The sequence below is a fragment of the Monodelphis domestica genome, chromosome 4 (assembly GCF_027887165.1).
Source record: "Monodelphis domestica isolate mMonDom1 chromosome 4, mMonDom1.pri, whole genome shotgun sequence".
Classification (NCBI taxonomy): Eukaryota; Metazoa; Chordata; class Mammalia; order Didelphimorphia; family Didelphidae; genus Monodelphis; species Monodelphis domestica.
In genome coordinates this window covers 348,890,972-348,914,044 of record NC_077230.1, presented here as the reverse complement: position 1 = coordinate 348,914,044, position 23,073 = coordinate 348,890,972, and the positions used below count along the sequence as shown (strand labels likewise).

Here is a 23,073-nt window from a genome sequence, read left to right as displayed (position 1 = left end):
AAAGAAAATATTTGGATTTCATTATTGGTAGAAAGAAGGCAAAAGTTCCCTTTTTATTTCACCCCTCTGGTCCTAACTAAGTCAGGTTTGTCTTCCTCACTTGATAGATTTTGACCACCTAACTGTGCAGAAAACTTTCCACCTTCTGCTCTGGCCTCATACATTGCCACTTTCCCACAATGTCCATCCCATTGTTCCTTGAACATTTGACATTCTTTTTACATGGAAACATGAGTTCTCCCCAGACTCTATCTCCTCTAATTTCCACATTATTTTCCTGAGTTTCAAACTCGGGATTTCCTTGTAGTCATCCTCCTCTTAGATATCCAAATTCAAATTTTGACATCCTCTTGGATTCTTCTTCCTTGATCGTCACTGTCTATGTAAGCAATCATCAAGTGCTATATGACCTGGAGTATAGAAATAGAGAAAAGAGGAGGAGCATCTTTCTGAGGAAAGATGAAGATTTTGATTGGTGGAAGAGGATTGAATTGTTAGATATGTTAAATATAAGATGCCAGTGGGAATGGAAGAAGAAAACAATGCTTATTATATACTGTTACACTTAAAAATAAAGGTAAACTGAGGCACAAAACTCTGGGCATATTCAATTTATTGGTAAGGCTGCAACCCCTATTTTGTTTATTTGTGTAACCCATGTTTGTTAGTCCTTCTATCATGGAAACCTCTGTGTCCTCTACCACATGGACTGAGAACTTTCTTTTATTATCTGTCTTTATCTTTTATTTATTTTATTTTATTTTTTAAATTTGGTGAATTTCAAACATTATTCCTTGGTTACAAGAATCATATTCTTTCCCTCCCTCCCCTTCCCCCACCCCTCCCATAGCCGACACACAATTCCAATGGGTATTATATGTATCCTCGATCAGAACCCAGTTCCATGTTGTTGGTGTTTGCATTAGGATGTTCATTTAGGGTCTACATCCCCAGCCATATCCCCTCGACCCATGTAATCAAGTAGTTGTTTTTCTTCTGTGTTTCTACTCTTACAGTTTTTCCTCTGAATGTGGATAGTGTTTTTTTCATAGATCCCTCCGTGATGTTCAGGATCACTGCGCTGGCACTAATGGAGAAGTCCATTACATTTGATTGTTCCACAGTGTATCAATCTCTGTAAACAATGTTCTCCTGGTTCTGCTCCTCTCACTCTGCATCAATTCCTGGAGGTCTTTCCAGTTCCCATGAAATTCCTCCAGTTCATTATTCCTTTGAGCACAATAGTATTCTGTCACCAACAGATACCACAATATTTTAAGCCATTCCCCAGTTGAAGGACATCCCATCATTTTCCTTTTTTTTGCCACACACCATGCAATTTAAATACTATTATAGGTATTAAATTGTTAGATACTATTTTAATCTGATTTTTGTTGGAGTCTGAGGAATAAGATGATTAAGTTAAATTGCATTTTATTTATCTCATAAACTATCAACTAATTAACTTTTGTTTTGTAGATTGGAACCAAAAGAAGATCTGAAAAAATAAGAACATACCATTTTCCACAAAACCAGGTTACAGATCACAGAATAAGCAAATCATTGTATGACATCCAGAGTTTCATGCTTAGGAGAATATCTATTAGATGAAGTTATCCAGTCACTAAAGCAATATGCTGATTATGAATTTATAACAGAAGTTATTTCAGAAAGATGTTAAATTTGTCAAAAAACCCTAATAGTAAAACCGGTCTCTATCTTGTCACCTTTAGCGTACATAAGACTATTCCTTTTAAAATGTCCACTTGAGTATTATATTCATGTGTAAATATGTATTTGAACAGTTAACAGAGGCCAGAGTGATTTGTATTTCAGAGCTCTTGTTAATTATATTGTCAAAAGGCAGACAACTTCCCAGCTGAAGCTCTGCTGCCTGTGCTGAATCAATTAGAGGAAGCATTAGTGACTGTAAAATTCACTTCTAAATAGCAATATCTTAAAAAGATAAGCATCTCTGTTTTTCAGCCCACGTAGTTTTGTTCTACCCTTCCCAATTTATCAGTGATTGAATTTACAAAAAAGCAAACAAACCTGGCGATGTTATTCTGGCATTTTTGTAGAACTGTGCATAATGTTTAGCTCATTTCCACTGAAGTGATTTTAACCATTGTGCTTACTTTTGACTTTCTAACAGGAGAGACTTATTTATCTAGAACAGGAATTGTCCAATCACCAAGTCTTTTAATTTCAGATCCACTGTTTTGTACTGTGCGTACAGTCCGTGGAGATAATTAGTTTTATGCGTGTGGGACAGCTCTGAAAAAGCTTAGAGCAGGAGGCAGGAAGGATAATTTGAAATGTAGTCTAGCTAAGCAGCAGGGAGACTGATTGTCTCTTCCTGTCCAACTCTTACATAGGAGAGCTTTACCTTGTCCGACCCTCTCAATGAGGCGGCCTTTCCACTAAATTGTATGACGAATATCCAAATGCCAGAACTAGCAAAATCTCAGGAAACTGGAGGGAAAAAAGCTTAATTAGTAACAGGGCAATTATCAGTCAGTGGATGGTTACTTCGAACTTGCTGGAGGAGCATGCCCTGGCCAGCCTTCTCTTCCATTTCTCACCAGCTGCACCCTAGACTTTTATCTTGACCCAGTGCCCAGTTCTTTCTTTCTCCTCTCTTCCTCTGCCTTTTGGGGTTCCTTTTATATTCTGTCTAACCCCATTAGACTGGAAACTCCCTGAGGGCAGGAGCTGGCTTTGTTTATTATTATTTTTTTTTGCTTATATTTATATTCTCATTGCTAGGCACAACATCTGGCACATGAAGAACACCAAGTAAATGCTGGTGGACTGAATGCCCCCCAGCATTTAATAAAATCCTGTTTTCATGCATTCACTTATTCAGTATGCAACCTACCTCTGGCCTGCCATTTGAAGAGTTATCTCCCACTCTCCAGACCTCATCTCTTATGGGCTGCACACCAGTCAAATTCTTTGCATGAAACCTCTGGCAACTCTAGATAACTTCCCAGCTCTTTACCTGGCCATTTCCCAAACTGGAATGCAGCCTCTTCCTAGTTTCTCTCTCTCAGAGACAGAATCATCTTTTTCTTTTCAAAACACAACTGAGAAGAGCCCTTTTATGATACTGATTAATCCCTGGGTTCATCACCCCTTTGCCATGCTTCTTCAGCCCTCCTGCCAAATGCTTGTTCATATACAAAAGGGAGGCAGCATGGTGTAGTGTAAAGAGCCAGATTCAGAGCCAGAAGGTCTGGCTTTGAACCCAGGCTCTTCCATTTATGACGTTGGGCAAATTAATGAATATCTCTGGGTCTGAGTTTCCTAATCTATAAAATGTTGAGGTTTAATCTAGATGACCTCAAATATTCTTTCACTGTTACTGTACCTTCAGTGATCCTTAATCAATGCTGAAGGACCAGGTCTCAAGTTCTTTTATATATGTCCTATGCTCATAAACTGGAAATTTCTCAAGCCAAGCATCCATATTTTCTATTTCTTCTATCTCCTAGCTTCACACCTGGAGTCCAGCAAAGAGCTCTGCACAGTGGGCATCAATTCATGCATATTTCTTAAGTACCTACTAAGAGCCAGGTATTATGACAAGTGCTGAGGAACAAAAAAAATGCTTTTAGGGAGTTTATGTTCCTGTGGAACTACTGGTTAACTGATTGGGGGGGGAGGGCAGAAAATATAATTTACAAGTACTTCTCAGGCAGATTTAAACTTCTACAAAAACCCTTTCCAGGCCTTCCCTTAATATCAGGATCTACCCTCTGAGATCACATCTAAATGACCTCCTATTTGTATCTTGATTTACACAGTTGTATGCATGTTGTCTCCCTATTAGATTATGAGTTCCTTGAAAGCAAGGACTGTTTTTTGCTTTTCTCTGTATCCCCAGCTGCAGAATCCCTGGCACATAATAAGTACTTAATATATGCTTGCTACCTACCTCCTAGGTAATTTCAACACGTTCTGGCTACAGGAACAGGGAACAGACTAGACTTGTGATTTTAGTGTTATGGGGAATTTTAGGAAGAACAAACTTCCCCTACAAATTATAGTCTTAAAACTATCTAGCACAATGAGGGGTTAGGTGACTTGCCCCAGGTCACACAGCCAGTATGTCAGAAGCAGGACCTGAATCCATACTTTCTTGGTTCAGGGGTCAGCTCTCTACTAACGACAACCATGCGGCCTTTCACTTCAGAAATAGTAACTAAAAACCTCACCCACCTGAGTTTAGAACAGCAGAAAAAAGCTGGCACTCCACAGCCTGATTCCAGATAATTTTCCTCCTGGATTCTGGCTCAAAACAAAAAAAAAATTAAAAAAAGCAAACAAAACTCCCCATTGATGCCCAGAAAAGCAGGGTTCTTCCACTGAAGTCTTCTAACCTAACCTAAACCCAAGACAAGAATCTGTGGACTGGCAACTAGGTTTGTATTTTGGTTCTGGTACTTTTACTAGCTATATGCTCTTAGGATCTGTTTCCTCAATCATGGAAGTTGGATTAGATGATGTTTTCACCTGCAGAAGCTATAGGTTCCATATTCTCTACCCGCTAAAAGTCTACCAGTTTGGTCACTCTGTCCCTGACCGCTCTCCACACCTCGCCTCCATGCCAGCCAAACTGCCCTGCCTCCCTGAGCTGTCTCACACTCCTAGAACTAATATACTTCCAACTGCAATGGAAGCACAGTGGGGCTCAGGTTAAAGGTTTGGATCCTGGCGTTACAACTTACCTACAAGTGTGTTCCTGGGAAGCAGTATTCATCTCTAGGGGCCCCTGCATCCTTTGGCTCTAACAATGTACATTGTCCATAAGCTTGGTAATCAATGACACAGCATACACTGAGCTAAGGTGATCTCAGGAAGTGAAGAAAAGGTGATTGAAGGAAGGTCAAGAAAGATGAGAGTTCATTTAGCAGCTGTGTGACCCTGAGCAAGTGCTGACTCAGTTTCTCAACTCTAAAATGGGAAATAATAATAGTACCTGCTTCCCAGGTTGTTATGAGGATAAAATACTGTATTTGTAGAGTGCTTGGCACAGTGTCTGGCACATGGTAAGCACTATACAAAAGTTAGCCATTATTATTATTATCACTGTCAACACAAAACCATGCAGAGATGGTAGAGGGAGTTTTAAAATGGTGGTGAATTCATTTTTGTCAGTAAAATGGTCTAAGATTTTCCAAAGTCCAATCTTCATTATTGGTCTTGAAAAGTGGAACCCCATGGATTCTGGAGCTGGAGCCAATGCTACTCCCAGTCCAAGGCAGGACTGTGCAAGAAGCCTGATGATGCCATGAACTCTGAATTGGACCTATCAGAGGGGAGCGCGCGAGAGTGCTCTTTCTTTATCTTTTAAACTGGCGAGATAGATGTTCACTGTGAAGTTTAGATTACTCCACCTTACTTAGTCTAACAAAAACAGAAATGTCTAGAAAGTATTTAGGAGGATGGCCTATGACAGATGTGCTAGCAAATGACAAACCAAAAACAACTGACAGACCCTTGGGCTGTCCTAAGTGAAGCTTAAGCAACCATTGGTACATGAAAGATGCAGGAAAGTGATGTAAAAACCATCTATATATTTCACATCAGAGTCCTTGACTTGAAGTTTGTGAATTTATTTATTTTTGTTACATAAGCATGGAATTGCATAGTAAGCATACATTGAAAAGAAACACTAATCTAATTACAGAGAAATAATATAATAAGAGATAACCTCAGTGTGCCTTTCTTAGAGACTGAGAGAAATCCTTTTTATATTTGTTAAATTTAAAAAAAAAAACACACATACTTTCTCCTAATCCTATCCCTTAACCCCTTCGAAATGAGGGAAAAAAAAAACAAAAACAAAAATAAGAAACGAAGCAAAAAACCCAGTAACAAATATGTATAGTTAAGCAACAGAACTTTTAGCATTGTTGAAGTCCTCCCAACTCCCACAAAAGTCTCATTTTGCCTTCTTAGTTCACATCTGTATTTGAAGGAGCGTAGTATGTTTCATTCTGAGTACTGTAGAATCACGTTGGGCTATCATACTGACAAGAGTTCCTAAATCTTTCAAAGTTATTTGGCTTTAAAACATTGTCATTATATAAACTTTTCTTCCGGGTCTGCCAACTTGATTCCATATGAGTTCATACAAGTCTTCAGTAAATTAAAAAAAATTTGATCTGACTACAGTATTTCAATATAAATGGTTTCCTTTGTAGTCTTATATATTTTATTTCATCTATTTAAAGGTATTATTCTGAGAAGAGATTCATAGACCTTATCAGACTGGAAGTCAGGACATAAAGAAGGTTAAGAATCTCTGGACTACATCCAGAACAATCCCCTTCCCCAACTTGCCTCATAATTAGTCAGTCTTACAGTCCACAGTGCTAAGAAAATCCTATGTGAGCTTGAGGTACAGTCAGAGCCCTGTCTAGAGGTAGATCCATTCCTGTAGTTGCAGAATGACAAGGCCAAGCAATGGCAGGGGAGTTAGGTGTCTGGGTTATATTCCAAGATCTGCGAAGGAAAGAATATAAACAGAGGGGCAAATTCAGTGGGGGATCCTTTCCTTAATTCTCCTCCCATTATTACTGGAAAAGCAGAAAGTCACCTTTTGAGAGGCTGAGAACCTCACTTCTTTTCCCTCTTTCTCCCTCTAGGGAATACCACAGATGAGGACATTTGAGGCAGAGCAAAAGCTGCCTCTGTCCTGGGATGGACTATAGGTATTCAGTAGGAGGTGAGAGGAAAAGACAGCCTTTTTAGACCCACTGGGTGTGGGCTCTTATTGGGGATTAGGGGAAGGCGTTCCTTACCAGATTCGGAAACACAGTTGTTCTTCTTCTCTCCTAAAACAGAGACAAACACAATCAGTTCTTAGTGTTAAGACTTTCAGGTTGGCAACCCTAAGCCTAAAGGCCCAGACCTCACAGCAGACCTCACCACAGCTTTGAGAATGACCTAACTAACCAGGCTAGGACCAGCCAGCTTGAACCTCCTCTTCCTGCTTCCCGACTTATACCTTTGGAATGGGCCTGTACACTACCCTCAGCCTCCTGAATCTCCCAGTCTCATACCTGTCCAGGACTTCACTCTTACTCACCATAACTGGTCATGTTATCTCCTATCTATTATGATTCATGATCTACCATAAAGGGCTCTCCAGAATGGATCAGAAATCTTAGAATCAAGGGCTCAGAGATTTAGATTTAGAGCTGGATGGAACTTCAGACACTCTTGAATTCTAACTCCATCATTTGATTCAGTCATTTCAGTCATGTCCGACTTTTCATCTGCATCTTTTTGGGTAAAGATACTAGAGCGATTTGCCATTTCCTTCTCCAACTCATTTTGCAGATGAGAAAACTGAGGCCAATTATCACGGAGAAGTGGTTTACCAAGACCTCGGTGGTAATAGCAGAGTCAATTCAGGTCAATTGACTCCATCCCCAGGCAGTATAGCATAGAGGTTAGAATGCTGAACTTGGAGTCAGAAAGACCCAGACCCTATTAGGGACATTATTATCCCCCTTTTGAAGATGAAGAAGCTGAAACTTTGCCTGTCATCACAGTCAGCAGGTACCAGAGGCATGATGTGGACTTGTAAATTCCCATCTCTGAGGATAGCAGAGTAAGAGACACAGAGATAGAGATATAAAGAGAGACACAGAGAGAGTCAGAAAAAAACAAGTAAAGAGATAGAAACAGATAGAGACAGTGATGGAGAGTCAGACAGAAATCTCTAAGGATATAAGCTGGAAATCAGGGACATGAAGTGGATTAAAAGGAATAAAGAATGCTTCAATTGACTCTATTTTCCTCATCTATAAAATGAGAGTAATAACCCTTGCCTGGCTTCTCTCTCAGTGTTACATGAGATATAAGATGTATGAAAAGACTTTGTAAGCTACAATGTATACTTCAAGGTAAAGGAGTTATTGACATTTCTTTTGTTAGTGTTCAATCTTGTTTGACTCTTCATGACTCCATTTGGGGATTTTTCTTGGCAAAAATACTAGATTGGTTTGTCATTTCCTTCTCCAGCTCATTTTCTAGATGAGGAAACTTAGGCAAACAGAGTTAATTGACTTACCCAGGGTCATAAAGCTAGTATCTGAGGCTGGATTTGAACTCAAGAAGATGTCTTCCTGACTTCATGACTGGTACTCTATCCATTCTACCACTTAGCTGTTCCTACTGACATTTCTAGAACACTTTAAGACTTTCAAATGCTTTTCTCTTAAGAATAAGGAGTAAATCATGTAAATCTGATTGCCCCCATTTTATAGAAGATAAGACTTAAATTTGTAGATGTGAAATGAGTTGGTCATGCTGATGTGGCTAATAGCTGCCAGGGGTAGAGATTTGTATGCCTAGAATGGTTTGCAAACCATTTTGTATGTGTAAGAAAATTTCTAACTGGTGGGAAGAGTGCTGAACCTGACAAAGTCATCTCTTCCTAAGGGGCAGAGTTTGAGAGGGGTTTGGGGAAGAAGAAGCCTATAGTTTGAGATAGTTTTGAGAGGGGGTAAACACACACAAAGTGACAGAGGGAGAGGAAGAGGGAAGAAAAGAGAGAGAGAGACAGAGAGAGAGAGAGAGAGAGAGAGAGAGAGAGAGAGAGAGAGAGAGAGAGAGAGAGAGAGAGAGAGAGAGTATTGTAGACACAGAGGGGAAGCCAGCTTCTCAACTTGTTCCTGATTTCTAGCTTGCCTGCACTGACTCAACTTCAGAAACTTTCCCTTGATTTTTTGCCTTCTCAAAAGGTAAGGGAGGGGTGGGATGGAGGAAGAGAACTTCTAACTGAAAATAAAAATAAAACTTAATTAATTATTTAAGAAAGATGGAAGGAAGGAACGAAAGAAAAAGAGAGAATAAAGAAAAAGAATGAAAGAAAGAAAGAAGAAAGGAAGGAAGGAAAGAAAAAAAGAAAAAGAAAGCAATTTCTGAGTGAGATTGTGGCTTCTCTCTCAGTTGAGCTGATATGCCATTTCATTCCCATCTAAAGAATTTATTCTCTCTTCTATGTATCTTGTCATCCGTATACCTTCTCTAATTTCTGTATGTTATTTTTCTTGGATAAGTGGTTTTAGTTACTCCCTTGCTATTTGTGAGGTCTTTGGGGTCTCTAGCATCTGATGGATAAAAGCTAAACTGGCAAGTTTAGGCAAAGGGACAACAACCAACAATGCTGCTTATATGTTGAATCTATTATCCTCTAGACCAACAATATTTAGGGGAGAGACAGGTTTAATTCTAGCCCAGCATTGCTTTTGGAGACTGCAGAAAGGAGCCCCCAGACTTATGGTGCTTCTAGCAACTGCCTATCTTTTCCTGCCCTGTTTCCCATCATAAAGCTAGCACAGCTGGTTGGTGCTGGCACTGTCCTGGGCTCTCCTCTCTTCCAAGAGATTATTTCAGATGTCATATCATATCCATCCATTCTCTTCCTCATCCCCTTTCCATGATCAATATGTTTAAACAATCCATGTGGATCTCTTGGACAGGGGCATACGTATAACATACACAAGCCAGTAATTTGATCCATGTTATTTAAGGACAGTCTACTCATTATGGCTTCCAGACTGGATTCTGCAGAGCCCAGCTTGCTCCTACCCCTTCTCAGACATCCCAACTCACCTCCTAGGTATGCGCAGTTAAAGTTACTACAGACATCTTTATACTTTAGGCTGACTGTGTGGAGGCCAAGGAAACTGGATTCAAAAGTGGAGACACTGAAGACCTGATATGGTGGGATCAGCACTTCCTTTTGTGATTCTTCATATGATAGATGTTGGATGGAAGCCCCAAAACAACTGGTTATGTTGTAGAGTGTTCCGGAGTCCCCTGAAAAATTTTTGGCCACATTTATATCCATAGATGATGAGGCAAATTGGCCAAAGCGCATTTTGCCCGTCTTATCAGGATAGAATTTCAGTGCTGTGCCCCTGTACACAGTCTTGCATGGTGCTGCCAGACTTTGGACAGCTCGTGTCAAATAAAAATGGAAAGCTTTGAAATGGAAATTTTCCATGTAATCATTTCTAGATTTACAGCATGTTCTGACTGCGTTATTAAATTTCTTATAAAATGGAATCTCAAGGTTGGTGTAGGCAATGATAGCAATTTTAAAAGGCTTATCAATTGGCCTCAAAGTGAATCTTGGAAGAAGGGTGTTCCATTTCTTCTCTGCTTCCTTCCACACATTATTTAAATCAGTGTCTTTTTCTCTTTCTTTAGCCAAGAGATATTCTGCATTCTTCATCATCTCTGTTTCACAGCCTTTATACTGGTCATCAAAAGCATTGGTTTCAAGGCTCATGTAATTTTTCCTAAATCCAACTTTTACCTGAGGAGAAAAAGAAAATGTTACCTACAACCAGGATGCTTTTAATTCTTAATATTTCTAACAATTAAAAAAAAACAGTAAGCTTGTTGATGTGTGTTTGAATGCACATCTGCTCATATGCACTTACTCATACACATACAGGTACATACACAGACACCTCACTGTCTCTTGTATGTATGGATTATTTTATTTGGCCACCTAAAGTGAAGGAAGGATTATAGTGTCAGATGGAACTAACCCAGAAGGGATTGACCTAGTAGCTAAGACACGGAGATGTAGAATTGAAGATTGGCTATGCCTCACTCCAAAGTACAGTAAGACAAAAGGACTCCCAGAATCAAGAAGAACCACTCACCCTAGGGTGCAGTAGAAGATAGGATGTTTTATAGCTACTGCTGTAAGTTTGAGCTCATTCTCCCTGTGGATTGAGGTGATGAGGAGGGTATGATTTAGAAGTTTTATACATGGGCTCTTGCTTATCCACTATTTTCTCAGTAAACATCCATCTGTAAAAGCTAATTTATATCCATTGATAATGAGAAAGCAAATGGCCAAATTTATATTTGTTGTTCAGTCATTTCAGCTGTGTCCAATTCTTTGTGTTGCCATTTGGGGTTTTCTTGGCCAAGATACTGGAATGGTTTGCCATTTCTTTCTTTGAGTTCATTTTACAGATGAGGAAACTAAGGCAAATAGGGTGCCCCCAGTTGAAAGCTAATAAGTGCCTCAGGGCATATTTGAACTCAGAAGATGTTTTCCTGACTTCAGGCCCAGCATTCTATCCACCTAGCTGCTGATATTGGGGAGATACTAAATGGTGAGTGCTATTGGAGGAAAAGGGCAGCTAGGGAACAGGGGATAGAACATTGGGAATGGAATTAGGAAGACTTAATTTCTTGAGTTCAAATATGGCCTCAGATGCTTACTAGCTGTGTGCTCCTAGGCCAGTTACTTAACCTTGTTTGCCTCAGTTCCTCAACTGTAAAATGAGTTGAATAAGGAAATGGCAAACCACTAGTATTTCTGCCAAGAAAACCACAAATTAGGTCACAAAGAGCTGGAATGACTGAAATGACTGAACAAAAACAAAATTAGGATTGTTTAGCTATAGGAATAGAAGGTACCTCAACCTCTCAGAGGTCTCTAGAACCTTGAGGGAAGTACTTGTTGTCATACTTTGAGGATCTGACTGGCCAAGACTAGTAGAGGCTGTGAAAGTGAGTCCAGAGTCTATCTACTGCAAGGTTTTTCTATGAGATTTGGTGATAAAATGATAATCGAAAGTATAAACCTGTATGTTAGAATAAAGCAAGAGGTTCTTTAAATTAGAGAAACACTGTTAGAGATCATGACAAGGAATGAGACTAATATAAAACATTTTGGGAAGACTTTTGATCTTTTTATGAACAGTTATTATAGGGTTGTAGAGTTAGAGCTGGAATGGGCTTTAGAGTCCAACTTTCATTTTACAGATGAGGAAATTGAGGCAATTAGAAGTTAATTAATCTGCCCAGGATTAGACAGCAAATAATTGTCTGAGATGGCATTTTAATTGAGGTCTTCCTGACTACAAATCTAGTGCCCTTTTTTATACTACATTGTTACTTAGTGTCACAGGAAGCATTGCGCAGTAGATGGAGGAACATTCTCAGGGTCAGGAAAACCTTGGTTGAAGACTCATCTCTGAGGGGCAGCTGGGTAACTCAGTGGATTGAGAGCCAGGCCTAGAGACAGGAGGTCCTAGGTTCAAATCTGGCCTCAGACACTTTCCAGCTATATGACCTTGGCAAGTCTTTGCCCCATTGCCTAGCCCTTACCACTTTTCTGCCTTGGAACCAATACACAGTATTGATTCCAAGATGGAAGGTAAGGGTTTAAGAAAAAAAGATTAATCTCAGAATAAACTAATGTCTCAAAGGAATTCCATTACAGAGCACCCATGCATTTCCATAAGGTACTTGACAAAGTCTCTTATCATATTATTACTGACAAGTTGGAGATATGAGAACTAGATAAAGGCTTAATCTATTGAATTAAAATTGATTAATCATATGGATTGAAGGGTTGATCAATGTCTATGTTGCTCTCTTTCTCAGAAAACACATGTGGGACTCAAACTGGGAGGGTCTTAAATACTGACTATATTTTATCCTGGAAGCAATGGAGTGCCAGGAAATAAAACAGTACCCACATAGAGATTCACCTATATAAAATATACACGGTCTAAAGACAAAGTAATTTAATAGGAAAAAAAGCAGTAATTCCCCAGGCATCAGAAATGGCCTTATATAGGTGACATCTCACTTGTGCTTTGAAGGAAGTCGGGGATGCTTTGAGGTAAGTAATGTGGAAGAGAATTTATAATGCATGCAAAGGACAGAAAGCTGAGGATGGAGCATCTGTCAGTTAAATGAAGATTCCATTTGGAATGCGACTGGGAAAAGCAGTCTGGATCCAAACCAACCGTTACTGTTTGGAGGGCTTTTGGCTTTTTGGTTGATGGTGGTGACTGAGGCTGAAGGCTTTTGCTGACTGGCTGAGGAAGAAGAAGAAGAAGAAGAAGAAGAAGAAGAAGAAGAAGAAGAAGAAGAAGAAGAAGAAGAAGAAGAAGAAAGAAGAAGAAGAAAGACAGTTGTCCTCATATCTCTCTGACTGACTCTGTTTCACAATTATGACAGAATTGCCATTTCCCTCAATATCCTCCCAACACTCACTGTAGAAAACAGGGAAATCCTACTCCTCTTGACTTATCCTCTACCCTTGTCCTGTCTTCCCCAAATAGACCCGTTCTTGAGAAAAGAAGAGAAAAGAGTGATTTGAGGGAGACTGAAGAAAGGGGGAAGGGGGAAGCTGAAAGGCTTCTGAAGAGGGAGGAAGAGGGAGGAGGGTAGACAAAACTTGATCCATTAGTCATCTAGTATCAATCAAATATACACCCTCAAAATAGTATCTATTACAGATTGGCACCCCTAAACAGACTGAACTTACAATCTCTAAGAAAAGAAAAAATGTTTAAACAAATTCTCAGTGGTGCTATTGTTATGGCAGTTATTACTGGATTTTGGGTCTACAGTATACTTTATAGCAAAATGACTCACATGATCTTTCATTCTCTAGATTATTGTTGGATTTGCAATACAACCATGTTTATACTGCAGTTGTCATTTCAGACTGAAACTATACTCTGGCAGGTTTTGACTCAAGTTTACATCATTACTATGGCAGCTTTACAGACTCTGACATATTTGAAAAATATTTTTAGATTTGTGATTCCCAAAAAAGGCAGAACAGGTACTAGTGGTAGATAATAACCCAGAAAACATTACTAAGAACTTATTTGAAGAATTGATCAAGGAAAAATGGTTAGACCAGATTAGGGACAAGAACGATGAGACAGAGAGTGCACCCAAAGAAAAAGAAAGAAAGGCAAAGAAATCAAAGGTCAATGCATAGGGAAATGAAAGTGACAAGGTCTGATAGTGAACCAGAAAAAATTTGGAGGTCATCAGTCTTTCAAGTACAACTGGTGTATTACAATCTAAAGTGGATAGGCAGTTTACATCTCAGGAACTGGAATCCCTAAAGAAACAATTTCCAAAATTCATAGATCAGCCTTTTAAGATGCAGAAAGAACTGAAATGTTCTTTTAGGATCTTTGACCCAGACTTCGAAGATGTAGAGTTTCTCCTGTCTGAACTGTTTAGTCCCCATGAGCAATGCCAATTTATTGAGAAGACCAGAACAGATAACAACTTAACTAGTTGGCCCACAGAGGAGCAAAGGGAAGATCTAGATTTTGCAAATCCAACAAGCATGACCTACTTGAGGAAATGTAGAGAAGATTTGCTCCAAGCTATTAAACAATGTTGCTTGAAGCGTAATGCACGGGCAAGATTTGATAAACTCATGCAAAACAAAGGGGAACATCCAGCCACATTCATTGATCATCTCTCAGAAATGGCAGAATCAATTATGGGTCTAGAGGCTAATATTGAGGAGCTTTCTAGTCACGCCTGAAGACAGTTTTTGAGGGGTTTCACACCTCACTTGAAAAACTTTTTAAAATACTACTTCCCTAAATATGATATTGTAAGCCTGATAGAACTACTTGAAACAGCTAGTTACCTCCATGATAATCAGTGAAAACAGCATAAACAAATGCAAGACTTAAAAGATAAATTAGAGATAACAGAGAAAAATCTAAGAGAAAAAGGAGATAGAATGCTTTTTCTGCCACAAGAGGGGATACTTGATAAAGAATTGTTTTCTGAAGAAGAAATATGAAGCCAATGACAACAAAACCACACAAACAATATACAGAAAGCAAAATTCCACTTGGCTGTTCTCATTGTAAGCTAAAATCCACTAAGCAAGCAATTGATTTAGAAGATATTCAACACTACATTAAATCGGAAGCCAAACTTAAATATTCAGACATGATTAGGAAGGAATTATGAAGCCAGACCTGTAATGTATGTAGTTTGGTACATGGAGATAGAAGAAATAGTGAAAAAGAGGCTGCTGTTAAAATTAGGAGGAAAAAGATGAGAACCAATGAAAAATTTTGTGGAAGAAAGTCAATCTGTGAGTGATAGAACATGAAATAAATCAAGAGAAAGGCAGACACTAGTAATAAAGATGAAGAAATTAAGGAAATAATATCTCAAATAGCAACACAGATAAGAGACTTAGAGAAGGCTGCATAGTAACCACACAGGAAAAAAGTGCAAATGAAGTCAAATCATTGTTAGAGAACTTTTTTCAATGTAGAGTGGGCAATGGGATTAAATTGTGCAAAAGGGAAAGGAAGACAGTCATATGAACTCAAGCAAGAGTTAGTGAAAGATACAGAGAAACAAAATTTCAATTCCCTACAAGTTACTTTTACTAAAGATGAAAATACTTTGAAATCATTCACAGAATTGCATGACATCCCATCAAACTCAGTTAATTCTTCAAATAGCTACATGCCAAAGATACCTTTAGAAATAACATCTAATTTGAATCCTAGAGCTAAAATTTTCCATCCAGCAATGAGTGATTTAGATAAGACAAAATTCACTGAAATGAAGCTGACATTACATTTGAAAATAATAATCTTATTCAAAGTAATGAAGGTGACATGACAGTTGAATTTGAAAAGAGGAATGGAATGGAAGTCTTAGTAACTGAAAGAACAACCAAGGATTCAAATGGCAGACTTGAAGCCAACATTCTAAGTGGCAGAGGGGAATCTGGCCAGATAAACTTATGTGAGATAAGCAACAGCTATGATTTAAATTCATTTTCCAATGTAGTAGAGGATGTAGTACATTCAATTTCAAATGAAGACTTCATAGGAAATGAATTAAATCTAAAAGAATTAACGGATCCACACATACAGCTGGCAGAGGGTGGCAAAGGAATGAACAATGACTCAGTGGCAATACACACCTTAGCTACACAGCCAGAAGCATATATATGTAGTACTGTGGGAAAGAATGAAGGCACACATCCTAATGATGCAGGGGAACATGCAAATGTACTGAACTCATTCCCTAAAGAAAATAACAACATAGAGGGAAAGATTTCTATCTCTACACAGTCAAAAGAGAGAGAAGATGAATATAAACTTCAGACTGGTGATAGAATAGGATTTATAAATATTAGTAACAGCATTGAATATCTGCAAGAAGAAATTAACCCCATAGCATCAAGTTTACCAATTCAAAATGAAAATCTAAAGCTTAGTATTTAGAAACAACCAGAAACTGATTTGGGAAACACAAAAGCTGGTGACATAGGCTTAGATCAATACACAAAGCCAGAGTTAACAACTTCTGACACAAATTTAAATGGCACTGAGAAAAATCCAGTGAATAACATAATGATTGGATTCAGTGATTCAGCTTCAGATACAGAGTCAGAAGGGATACCAGAGGGTGTAATGAGAATGGATCAAGATGATTTAGAACAAATGCCTTACCAATTTTATAAGCTTTATGAAGAGGTAGATGAAGAAGGGGATGTGTGGGACACAAGTGAGAAAATTGAATATCTGAAACCAGTACAATCAAAATCTCACCAAGATTATGATTGAGATATTCTTTGGACACAGAACAAGTTGTATGCCATTAGAATAACTATGCAAGATTAGGGGTTGATAATGAAGATGACTTTATAGAGAAGTTGAATTACATGGCTTTAACAGATACAGATTTTGAATGGGAAGGAAGATATCAAGGAACATATTAGAAAACTGGAGGAGGAGAGATAGACAATTTCACATCTATTCTCTAACTTCAAAACCATGACAAATGCCATTCATGCAACAAGAGTGAAACCAAGATTAGTTGGAGTTCCATAGGGTAACATACAACACAAGACCTTATAAGAATGAAGACTAATCTTAGGTAGAAAAGAACAACTAAGTAATTCAACAACTACAACAAGAACACTCCTAAACTTGTAGTAGAAATCTCTAACTTCCTAACTATGACAGACACAAACACCTAGAATGCTATGGAAGCATAAATTCACATTGGATGAATTTGTTATCAAAGACTTTAACAAGTTATAGTTGAGAACTGAAACAGGTTCTCCATTTCTCTCAACCTTCATCCTAAAACAATCTCTACAAGGGGAAGGAAGAGAGGGAGGGCATACCATGAAGATATTACCTCATAGTTTCAGATACCTCACAAGACACAACAATGTGATCATGGCATCAATGAAGATGCATACAAATGGCATTTGATAAAAAAAAAACCCTAGTCATAAGAAGCAGCATGAATAGCCCTAGAAGAAATCAATAACAGTCCTTGTGAATGAAAGCCTACATTAAACAAAGGAAAGCACACACGAGTGTACATATCAACAGATAGTACAGACAAGAGAGCATTGCACATGTTAAAATGAAAGCCTATGAATGGAAAACAAAGGAAAGCACACATGAGAAGACATATCAACAGAAATTACAGATAAAAGAGCATTGCACATGTTAAAATGATGACAGGAAAGCACTGCAAAAGCCAGTAAAACAGAAAAAAATGCATTTAAAAGTTTAACTCCAAAGAAAATCTCTACATATTCTATACAAACTATATGCCAGACAGTAACAGAATAGAAAGAACGTTATCTCAGATGAAAACATAACTCCATGACCAAACAAAATACATTATATCCAAATTCTATCTCCAAGACAGAATTAAAGTAAAAATACAATAAATCTCCTTGGGAAAAAATTCAAACAGCAAGAAATAAGAAAAACTTCAAATTCATATTCTTAACAAAAGTCTAAGAACATATGCACTATATTATACTAATATGCTTACACACACCCATGAAGATGAACATAAGTAAAGCTTACTTCCACTCATGAAGAATAACTGCTGAATTCTGACAAGTATTCATGAAGAATTCAGCTTACTTCCATGCACAATGAAAATTTCAATCTTACATACATGCAATGTAAAAACCTTACACTCATGCATGTTCCTGATTGTTCCAGTTGATCCTGAATTTAAGAACATGGGACTACAATCAAGAGTGAATGCAGACAAGACTGGCATGCTGACCAGATGACAAGAGACGAAGGACACACAGAGTTTATACAATCAACATAAAAGGACATGGAAGGACTTTGAAATTTTAGACTTGTGATCATGAGGATATGTAAGAATGTGTCATACATGTTAACATCACATATATGCATACACATGCTACATAGAAAAGGAAGCTATCTCATGGAATGGGTAAGTATACAACATAGTTGTAAAACAAAAGTCACACTGATATAAATTTCTGTGGAAAATTCAAACAGACAAAGATATTCCTTTGAGTTTTCACAGAAATCTAGAACAATCTATATGGATGTACATATGTAAATCTGTATAGGTACAACTTATGTACACATGTAGATACTAATGTACTAACAAGCTAACTATATTAGAATAATTTAGTAATGTTCTAATGACTAACTATAAGGACAACTTAGAGAATTTGCTCAAAGTCTTAGGGAAGTAGAGACAGACATAGAACTACTTAAGTATAGAAATTAGAATACTTTATAATTGTAGGTTAGCAATTGTTAGTAATAGAAAAATTTACTTAGTTAAATTTATAGACAATAGGAGACAAGACAGTTACTTATTCAAAATGCTTTTGAAATTGTTGGGATTGTTTGAAATTGTTACATGATTTGTTATTATGTCAAAACCATGTTTATGTACAATCCCTCTTATGTAAACCATTTTCCTATACCCAAACTTAGCATAGAAATAGATAGACAGAATAGCTAAGATAAGTTTAGGATTTGTTATTTTGGGAGGGTAAAGGAATCTTTAAGATAGTACAAGGTTAAGAATTAGATAGGTAGGACTATCTAAAAGGGTATCATTAAAAAACGCAAGTTGCATTTTTTCAAAAGACAAAAAAGGGAGGTATATGTGGAAGAGAGAATTTACAATTTTCAAAGGACAGAAAGCTGAGGATGGAGCATCTGTCAGTCAAATGAAGATTCCATTTGGAATGTGACTGGGAAAAGCAGTTTGGAGCCAAGCCAACAGTGACTGTTTGGAGGGCTTTTGGCTTTTGGGCTGATGGTGGTGACTGAGGCTGAAGGTTTTTGTGGCTGGCTGAGGTGAAAGAAGAAGAAGAAAGACAGTTGTCCTCATATCTCTCTGACTGACTCTGTTTCACAATTATGACAGAATTGCCATTTCCCTCAATATCCTCCCAACACTCACTGTAGAAAACAGGGAAATCCTACTCCTCTTGACTTATCCTCTACCCTTGTCCTGTCTTCCCCAAATAGACCCGTACTTGAGAAAAGAAGAGAAAAGAGTGATTTGAGGGAGACTGAAGAAAGGGGGAAGGGGGAAGCTGAAAGGCTTCTGAAGAGGGAGGAAGAGGGAGGAGGGTAGGCAAAACTTGATCCATTAGTCATCTAGTATCAATCAAATATACACCCTCAAAATAGTATCTATTACAGTAAAGAAAGATGAGAAAGCAGAAGGGAGAATAGAATGTTCTAACATATTAGACAATGTCAAAGATATGATTCAGAATATATGCGTGTGTTTCCCTATGAGTAAAATCAGCTTTTGAACATGCCTAGTTTGTCTATAACGTAGCCTGTTGCATTCCTATCAATTGGATGGGGCAATGTCTTTTGATGGGCTTCCTGCATCTTTAAAACTGATGAGACCAAGTTCGTTTGTCTCTTTCTACCATCTTTTTGACTGTGCTCTAGTTCTTTCACCCAATGTGGTCACCATGAACTGAACCAATGAAAAGGGGGAGAGAACTTACACTTTCCTAATTCTTCCTCTTTTACCTGACTCAGGGGGATAGGGGGGGAGGTTCCTGCTTTGTGTTATTTGTCTTCAATTTCAGCTGCTTAGCTCAGTGCCCCCTAGAGTCCAGTTTGCACAATACCAAGTCCAAACCCTATCTGGGGTTCAAGTCTCAGGCACCTTGGCTTCTCTGGGCTTTCATGCCAACCTGTCTTGCTGCACCAGCCAGCTAGCAATCTTGAGGCTAACGTTCTTATGAAGATCACTTCCAATACCTGAAACCAAGTATCTATGGATAACAAGGACTACTTACTTCATATGTAACCAGCGCAATGATTGGAAAAGCTATAAATATGATGATGATGATAATTTTCCATTTAAGGTCCATTTCAAGATTTCCTTGTCTGTGGTCTCTTTCTTGTTCCCTGTAATCAAAATACAAACAAATAAATAGTCTCTTATTTCTGACTCTAAAATAAAATACACTCCTCCTTGAAGTAAAAAGTCTTCATAATCTAGCTGTAGTCTACTTTCATGGTTTCACATCAGTTCTTCTTGTTTATTTTCCCTGTTGTTAAAGAAAAAATATTTAAATGTTATACTCTGAATTTTAGGAAAATCTGCCAGAAATGATTTTATTTAGCTTAACATTATTTAAATCCTAGCCATTTGTAGCTTAGAGAGAGAGATGGTCAAATTGGCATCCTTCTTTTATGGCCCGAGACTTTGTGGTAATATTTATAGGAATCTTGAACAATGAAAAGTTTACATTGTATGTTTAAATATAATTTGTTGGTTTATATTCTAGAACAATAATCACTACCAAGCTTTTTCCTTCCACTCAAGAGATGGAAGAGTTTCCTTCCTATGATCAAGATCTCAATCTTGTGTTGTGGGAGTTTTTCAGCCTCTGTTTCTTGACAGCTCAGGGCAAATTGCATGTGCTATCAGGTCTGCAAGATGAGGAGTCAATCAGCAAGCTAGTGTTTGATAAACCCAAAGATCCCAGTTTTTGGGACAAGAACTCACTATTTGACAAAAATTGCTGGGAAATAGAAAATAGTATGGGGAAAATTAGGTTTAGATCAACATCTTACATCCTATACCAAGATAAATTCAAAATGGGTAAATGACTTAAATGTAAAGAGTGAAATCATAAATAAATTAGGTGAACACAGATTACTATACCTGTCAGATCTTTGGGAAAGGAAGGAATTTAAGACCAAACAAGAGATAGAGGACATTACAAAATGTCAAATGAATGACTTTGATTATATTGAATTAAATTTGTGTATTTGTGTGTATTTGTAAACAAAACAAATGCAACCAAAATTAGAAGGAAAGCAACAAATTGGGAAAACATTTTTATAACAAAACTCTCTGATAAAGGTTTAATTTCCCCAATATATAAGGAACTAAGTCAAATTTGCAACAAATCAAGCCATTCTCCAATCAACAAATGGTCGAGGGACATGAATAAGCAGTTTTCAGATGAAGAAATCAAAACTATCAATAAGCACATGAAATAGTGTTCTAAATCCCTCCTGAAGGGGTCAGTTGGGTAGCTCAGTGGATTGAGAGCCAGGCCTAGAGACAGGAGATCCTAGGTTCAAATCTGGCTTTAGCCACTTCCCATCTGTGTGACCCTGGGCAAGTCACTTGACCCCCATTGCCTAGCCCTTACCACTCTTCTGCCTTGGAACCAATACACAGCATTGATTCCAAGATGGAAGGTAAGGGTTTTAATAAAAAAAAATCCCTACTGATTAGAGAAATGCAAATAAAAACAACTCTGAGGTACCACTTTACACCTAGCAGACTGGCTAATATGGCAGCAAAAGGAAAGTGATAAGTGCTGGAGGGAATATGGCAAAATTGGGACACTAATACACAGCCAGTGGAGCTGTGAATCAATCCAACCATTCTGGAGGACAATTTGGAACTATGCCCAAAGGACTTTAAAAGACTGCCTGCCCTTTGATCTAGCCATAACACTGTTGGGATTATACCCCAAAGAGATAATAAGGAAAAATTCTTATACAAAACATACTTATAGCCACACTCTTTGTGGTGGCAAAAAAAAATGGAAAATGAGGGGATGTCCATCAATTGGGGAATGGCTGAACAAATTGTATTGTCTGATGGTAATGGAATACTATTGTGCTGAAAGGAATGATGAACTGGAGGATTTCCATGTGAACTGGAAAGACCTCCAGGAATTGATGCAGAGCAAAAGGAGCAGAACCAGGAGAACATTGTACACAGAGACTGTGACACTGCTATGGTCAAGGTCCAGCCTCACTCGCAACTCCAGGGGTTCCCAACAGGTGGCAAATGATCAGTCAAGAAAATAACAAATGGAAGACAGCTGTATATTTATGGCCATGGGCATGCTTTGCATCTGATAGCTGCTCCGCCATTCCCAGGTTTGGTGATTATTTTTATGCCCATTTTCTTGGCACACAGATACATTTCCTAACACACATGTCCAAATAGAGATATTTGGAAAAAGTAATACATTAACTTTTAACAAATTACTTGATTAACATTCTATATTCTTGTATTATGATTACAGATTCTTGACAGCATAAATGTTTCACATGAGATAAATGATTTTGTCACAGGTGGCTTAATTTTCTCATTACCCTGTGAGGAGTTTTGAGCTTACAAACAATCAAGGAAATTTACTTATTAGAAGTGATCAATCAGAAGTTCTTAAAGACAATTCAACACTCATGCCATTGAGGTTGAGAGGTACTGGGAACACAATTCAGATTTAATATTAGACTGATCATTTTTCAGGGTTTCTTAGGGAGTTTCTTAAGGGGAAGAATCAAGTCACTGAGGCATGATAAAGCTTGGTGTTCTTGCACATTTTGTATGGGCCTTTATGATTGATTTGTGTGCTGGTTTAATGAGAATACGTTTCTGTAAGTGGGAAAGTTCTGGAGTTGGCTTGTAGCTACAGTTTTACTGGGAATTATGTACCTAAGTAAAATTTAACCCATGGTAGTCTTTTGGGATTGGGTTTAAGGGTCTGGTCTTTTGGTGACATTTTAGAGAATTAGGGTACAGGTATTTTGCTCTTGTGTTATTCCTACTGAGACTACGGGGAAAAGTAATCATGTCAATTCCATAGGTAAGGGATGTTAATGAGAGACATTTTGCAAGATGTGATTGAGTGGGCAATCACATCTTGCCAAGGGCCACTCTGTGGTCTCCTTAGCTACCACGCATGACTTTGCCAAGGTGTTATGGCCTGATGGCTTCCAGCATGACACAATCGAATGTAACAGACTTTTCTACTAGCAGCAATGCAATGATCCAGGACAATACAGAGGAACTTATGAGAAAGAATGCTATCCACATGCAGAGAAAGAACTGTGGGAGCAGAAACGCAGAAGAAAAACATGATTGATCATGTAGTTCAAGGGGGATATGATTGAGGTTTTG

The 23,073-nt window shown here is 38.1% G+C and overlaps 1 protein-coding gene across 1 annotated transcript in view; it reads right to left on the bottom strand.

Annotated features, from left to right (window-relative positions):
• Positions 1-5,605: 5,605 nt before the first annotated feature.
• The window catches only part of LOC103098266 (ecto-ADP-ribosyltransferase 5-like), a 34,953-nt gene continuing 17,485 nt past the window's right edge, over positions 5,606-23,073 (bottom strand). Inside the window, exons 2-5 of the mRNA XM_007491038.2 lie at positions 19,934-20,045; positions 9,637-10,345; positions 6,813-6,845; positions 5,606-6,513 (exon numbers count right to left, since the gene is read on the bottom strand). Of these exons, the coding sequence (XP_007491100.1) occupies positions 6,500-6,513; positions 6,813-6,845; positions 9,637-10,345; positions 19,934-20,008 (831 nt within the window). The 5' untranslated portion in view covers positions 20,009-20,045 and the 3' untranslated portion in view covers positions 5,606-6,499. The remainder of the gene's footprint in view (positions 6,514-6,812; positions 6,846-9,636; positions 10,346-19,933; positions 20,046-23,073) is intronic.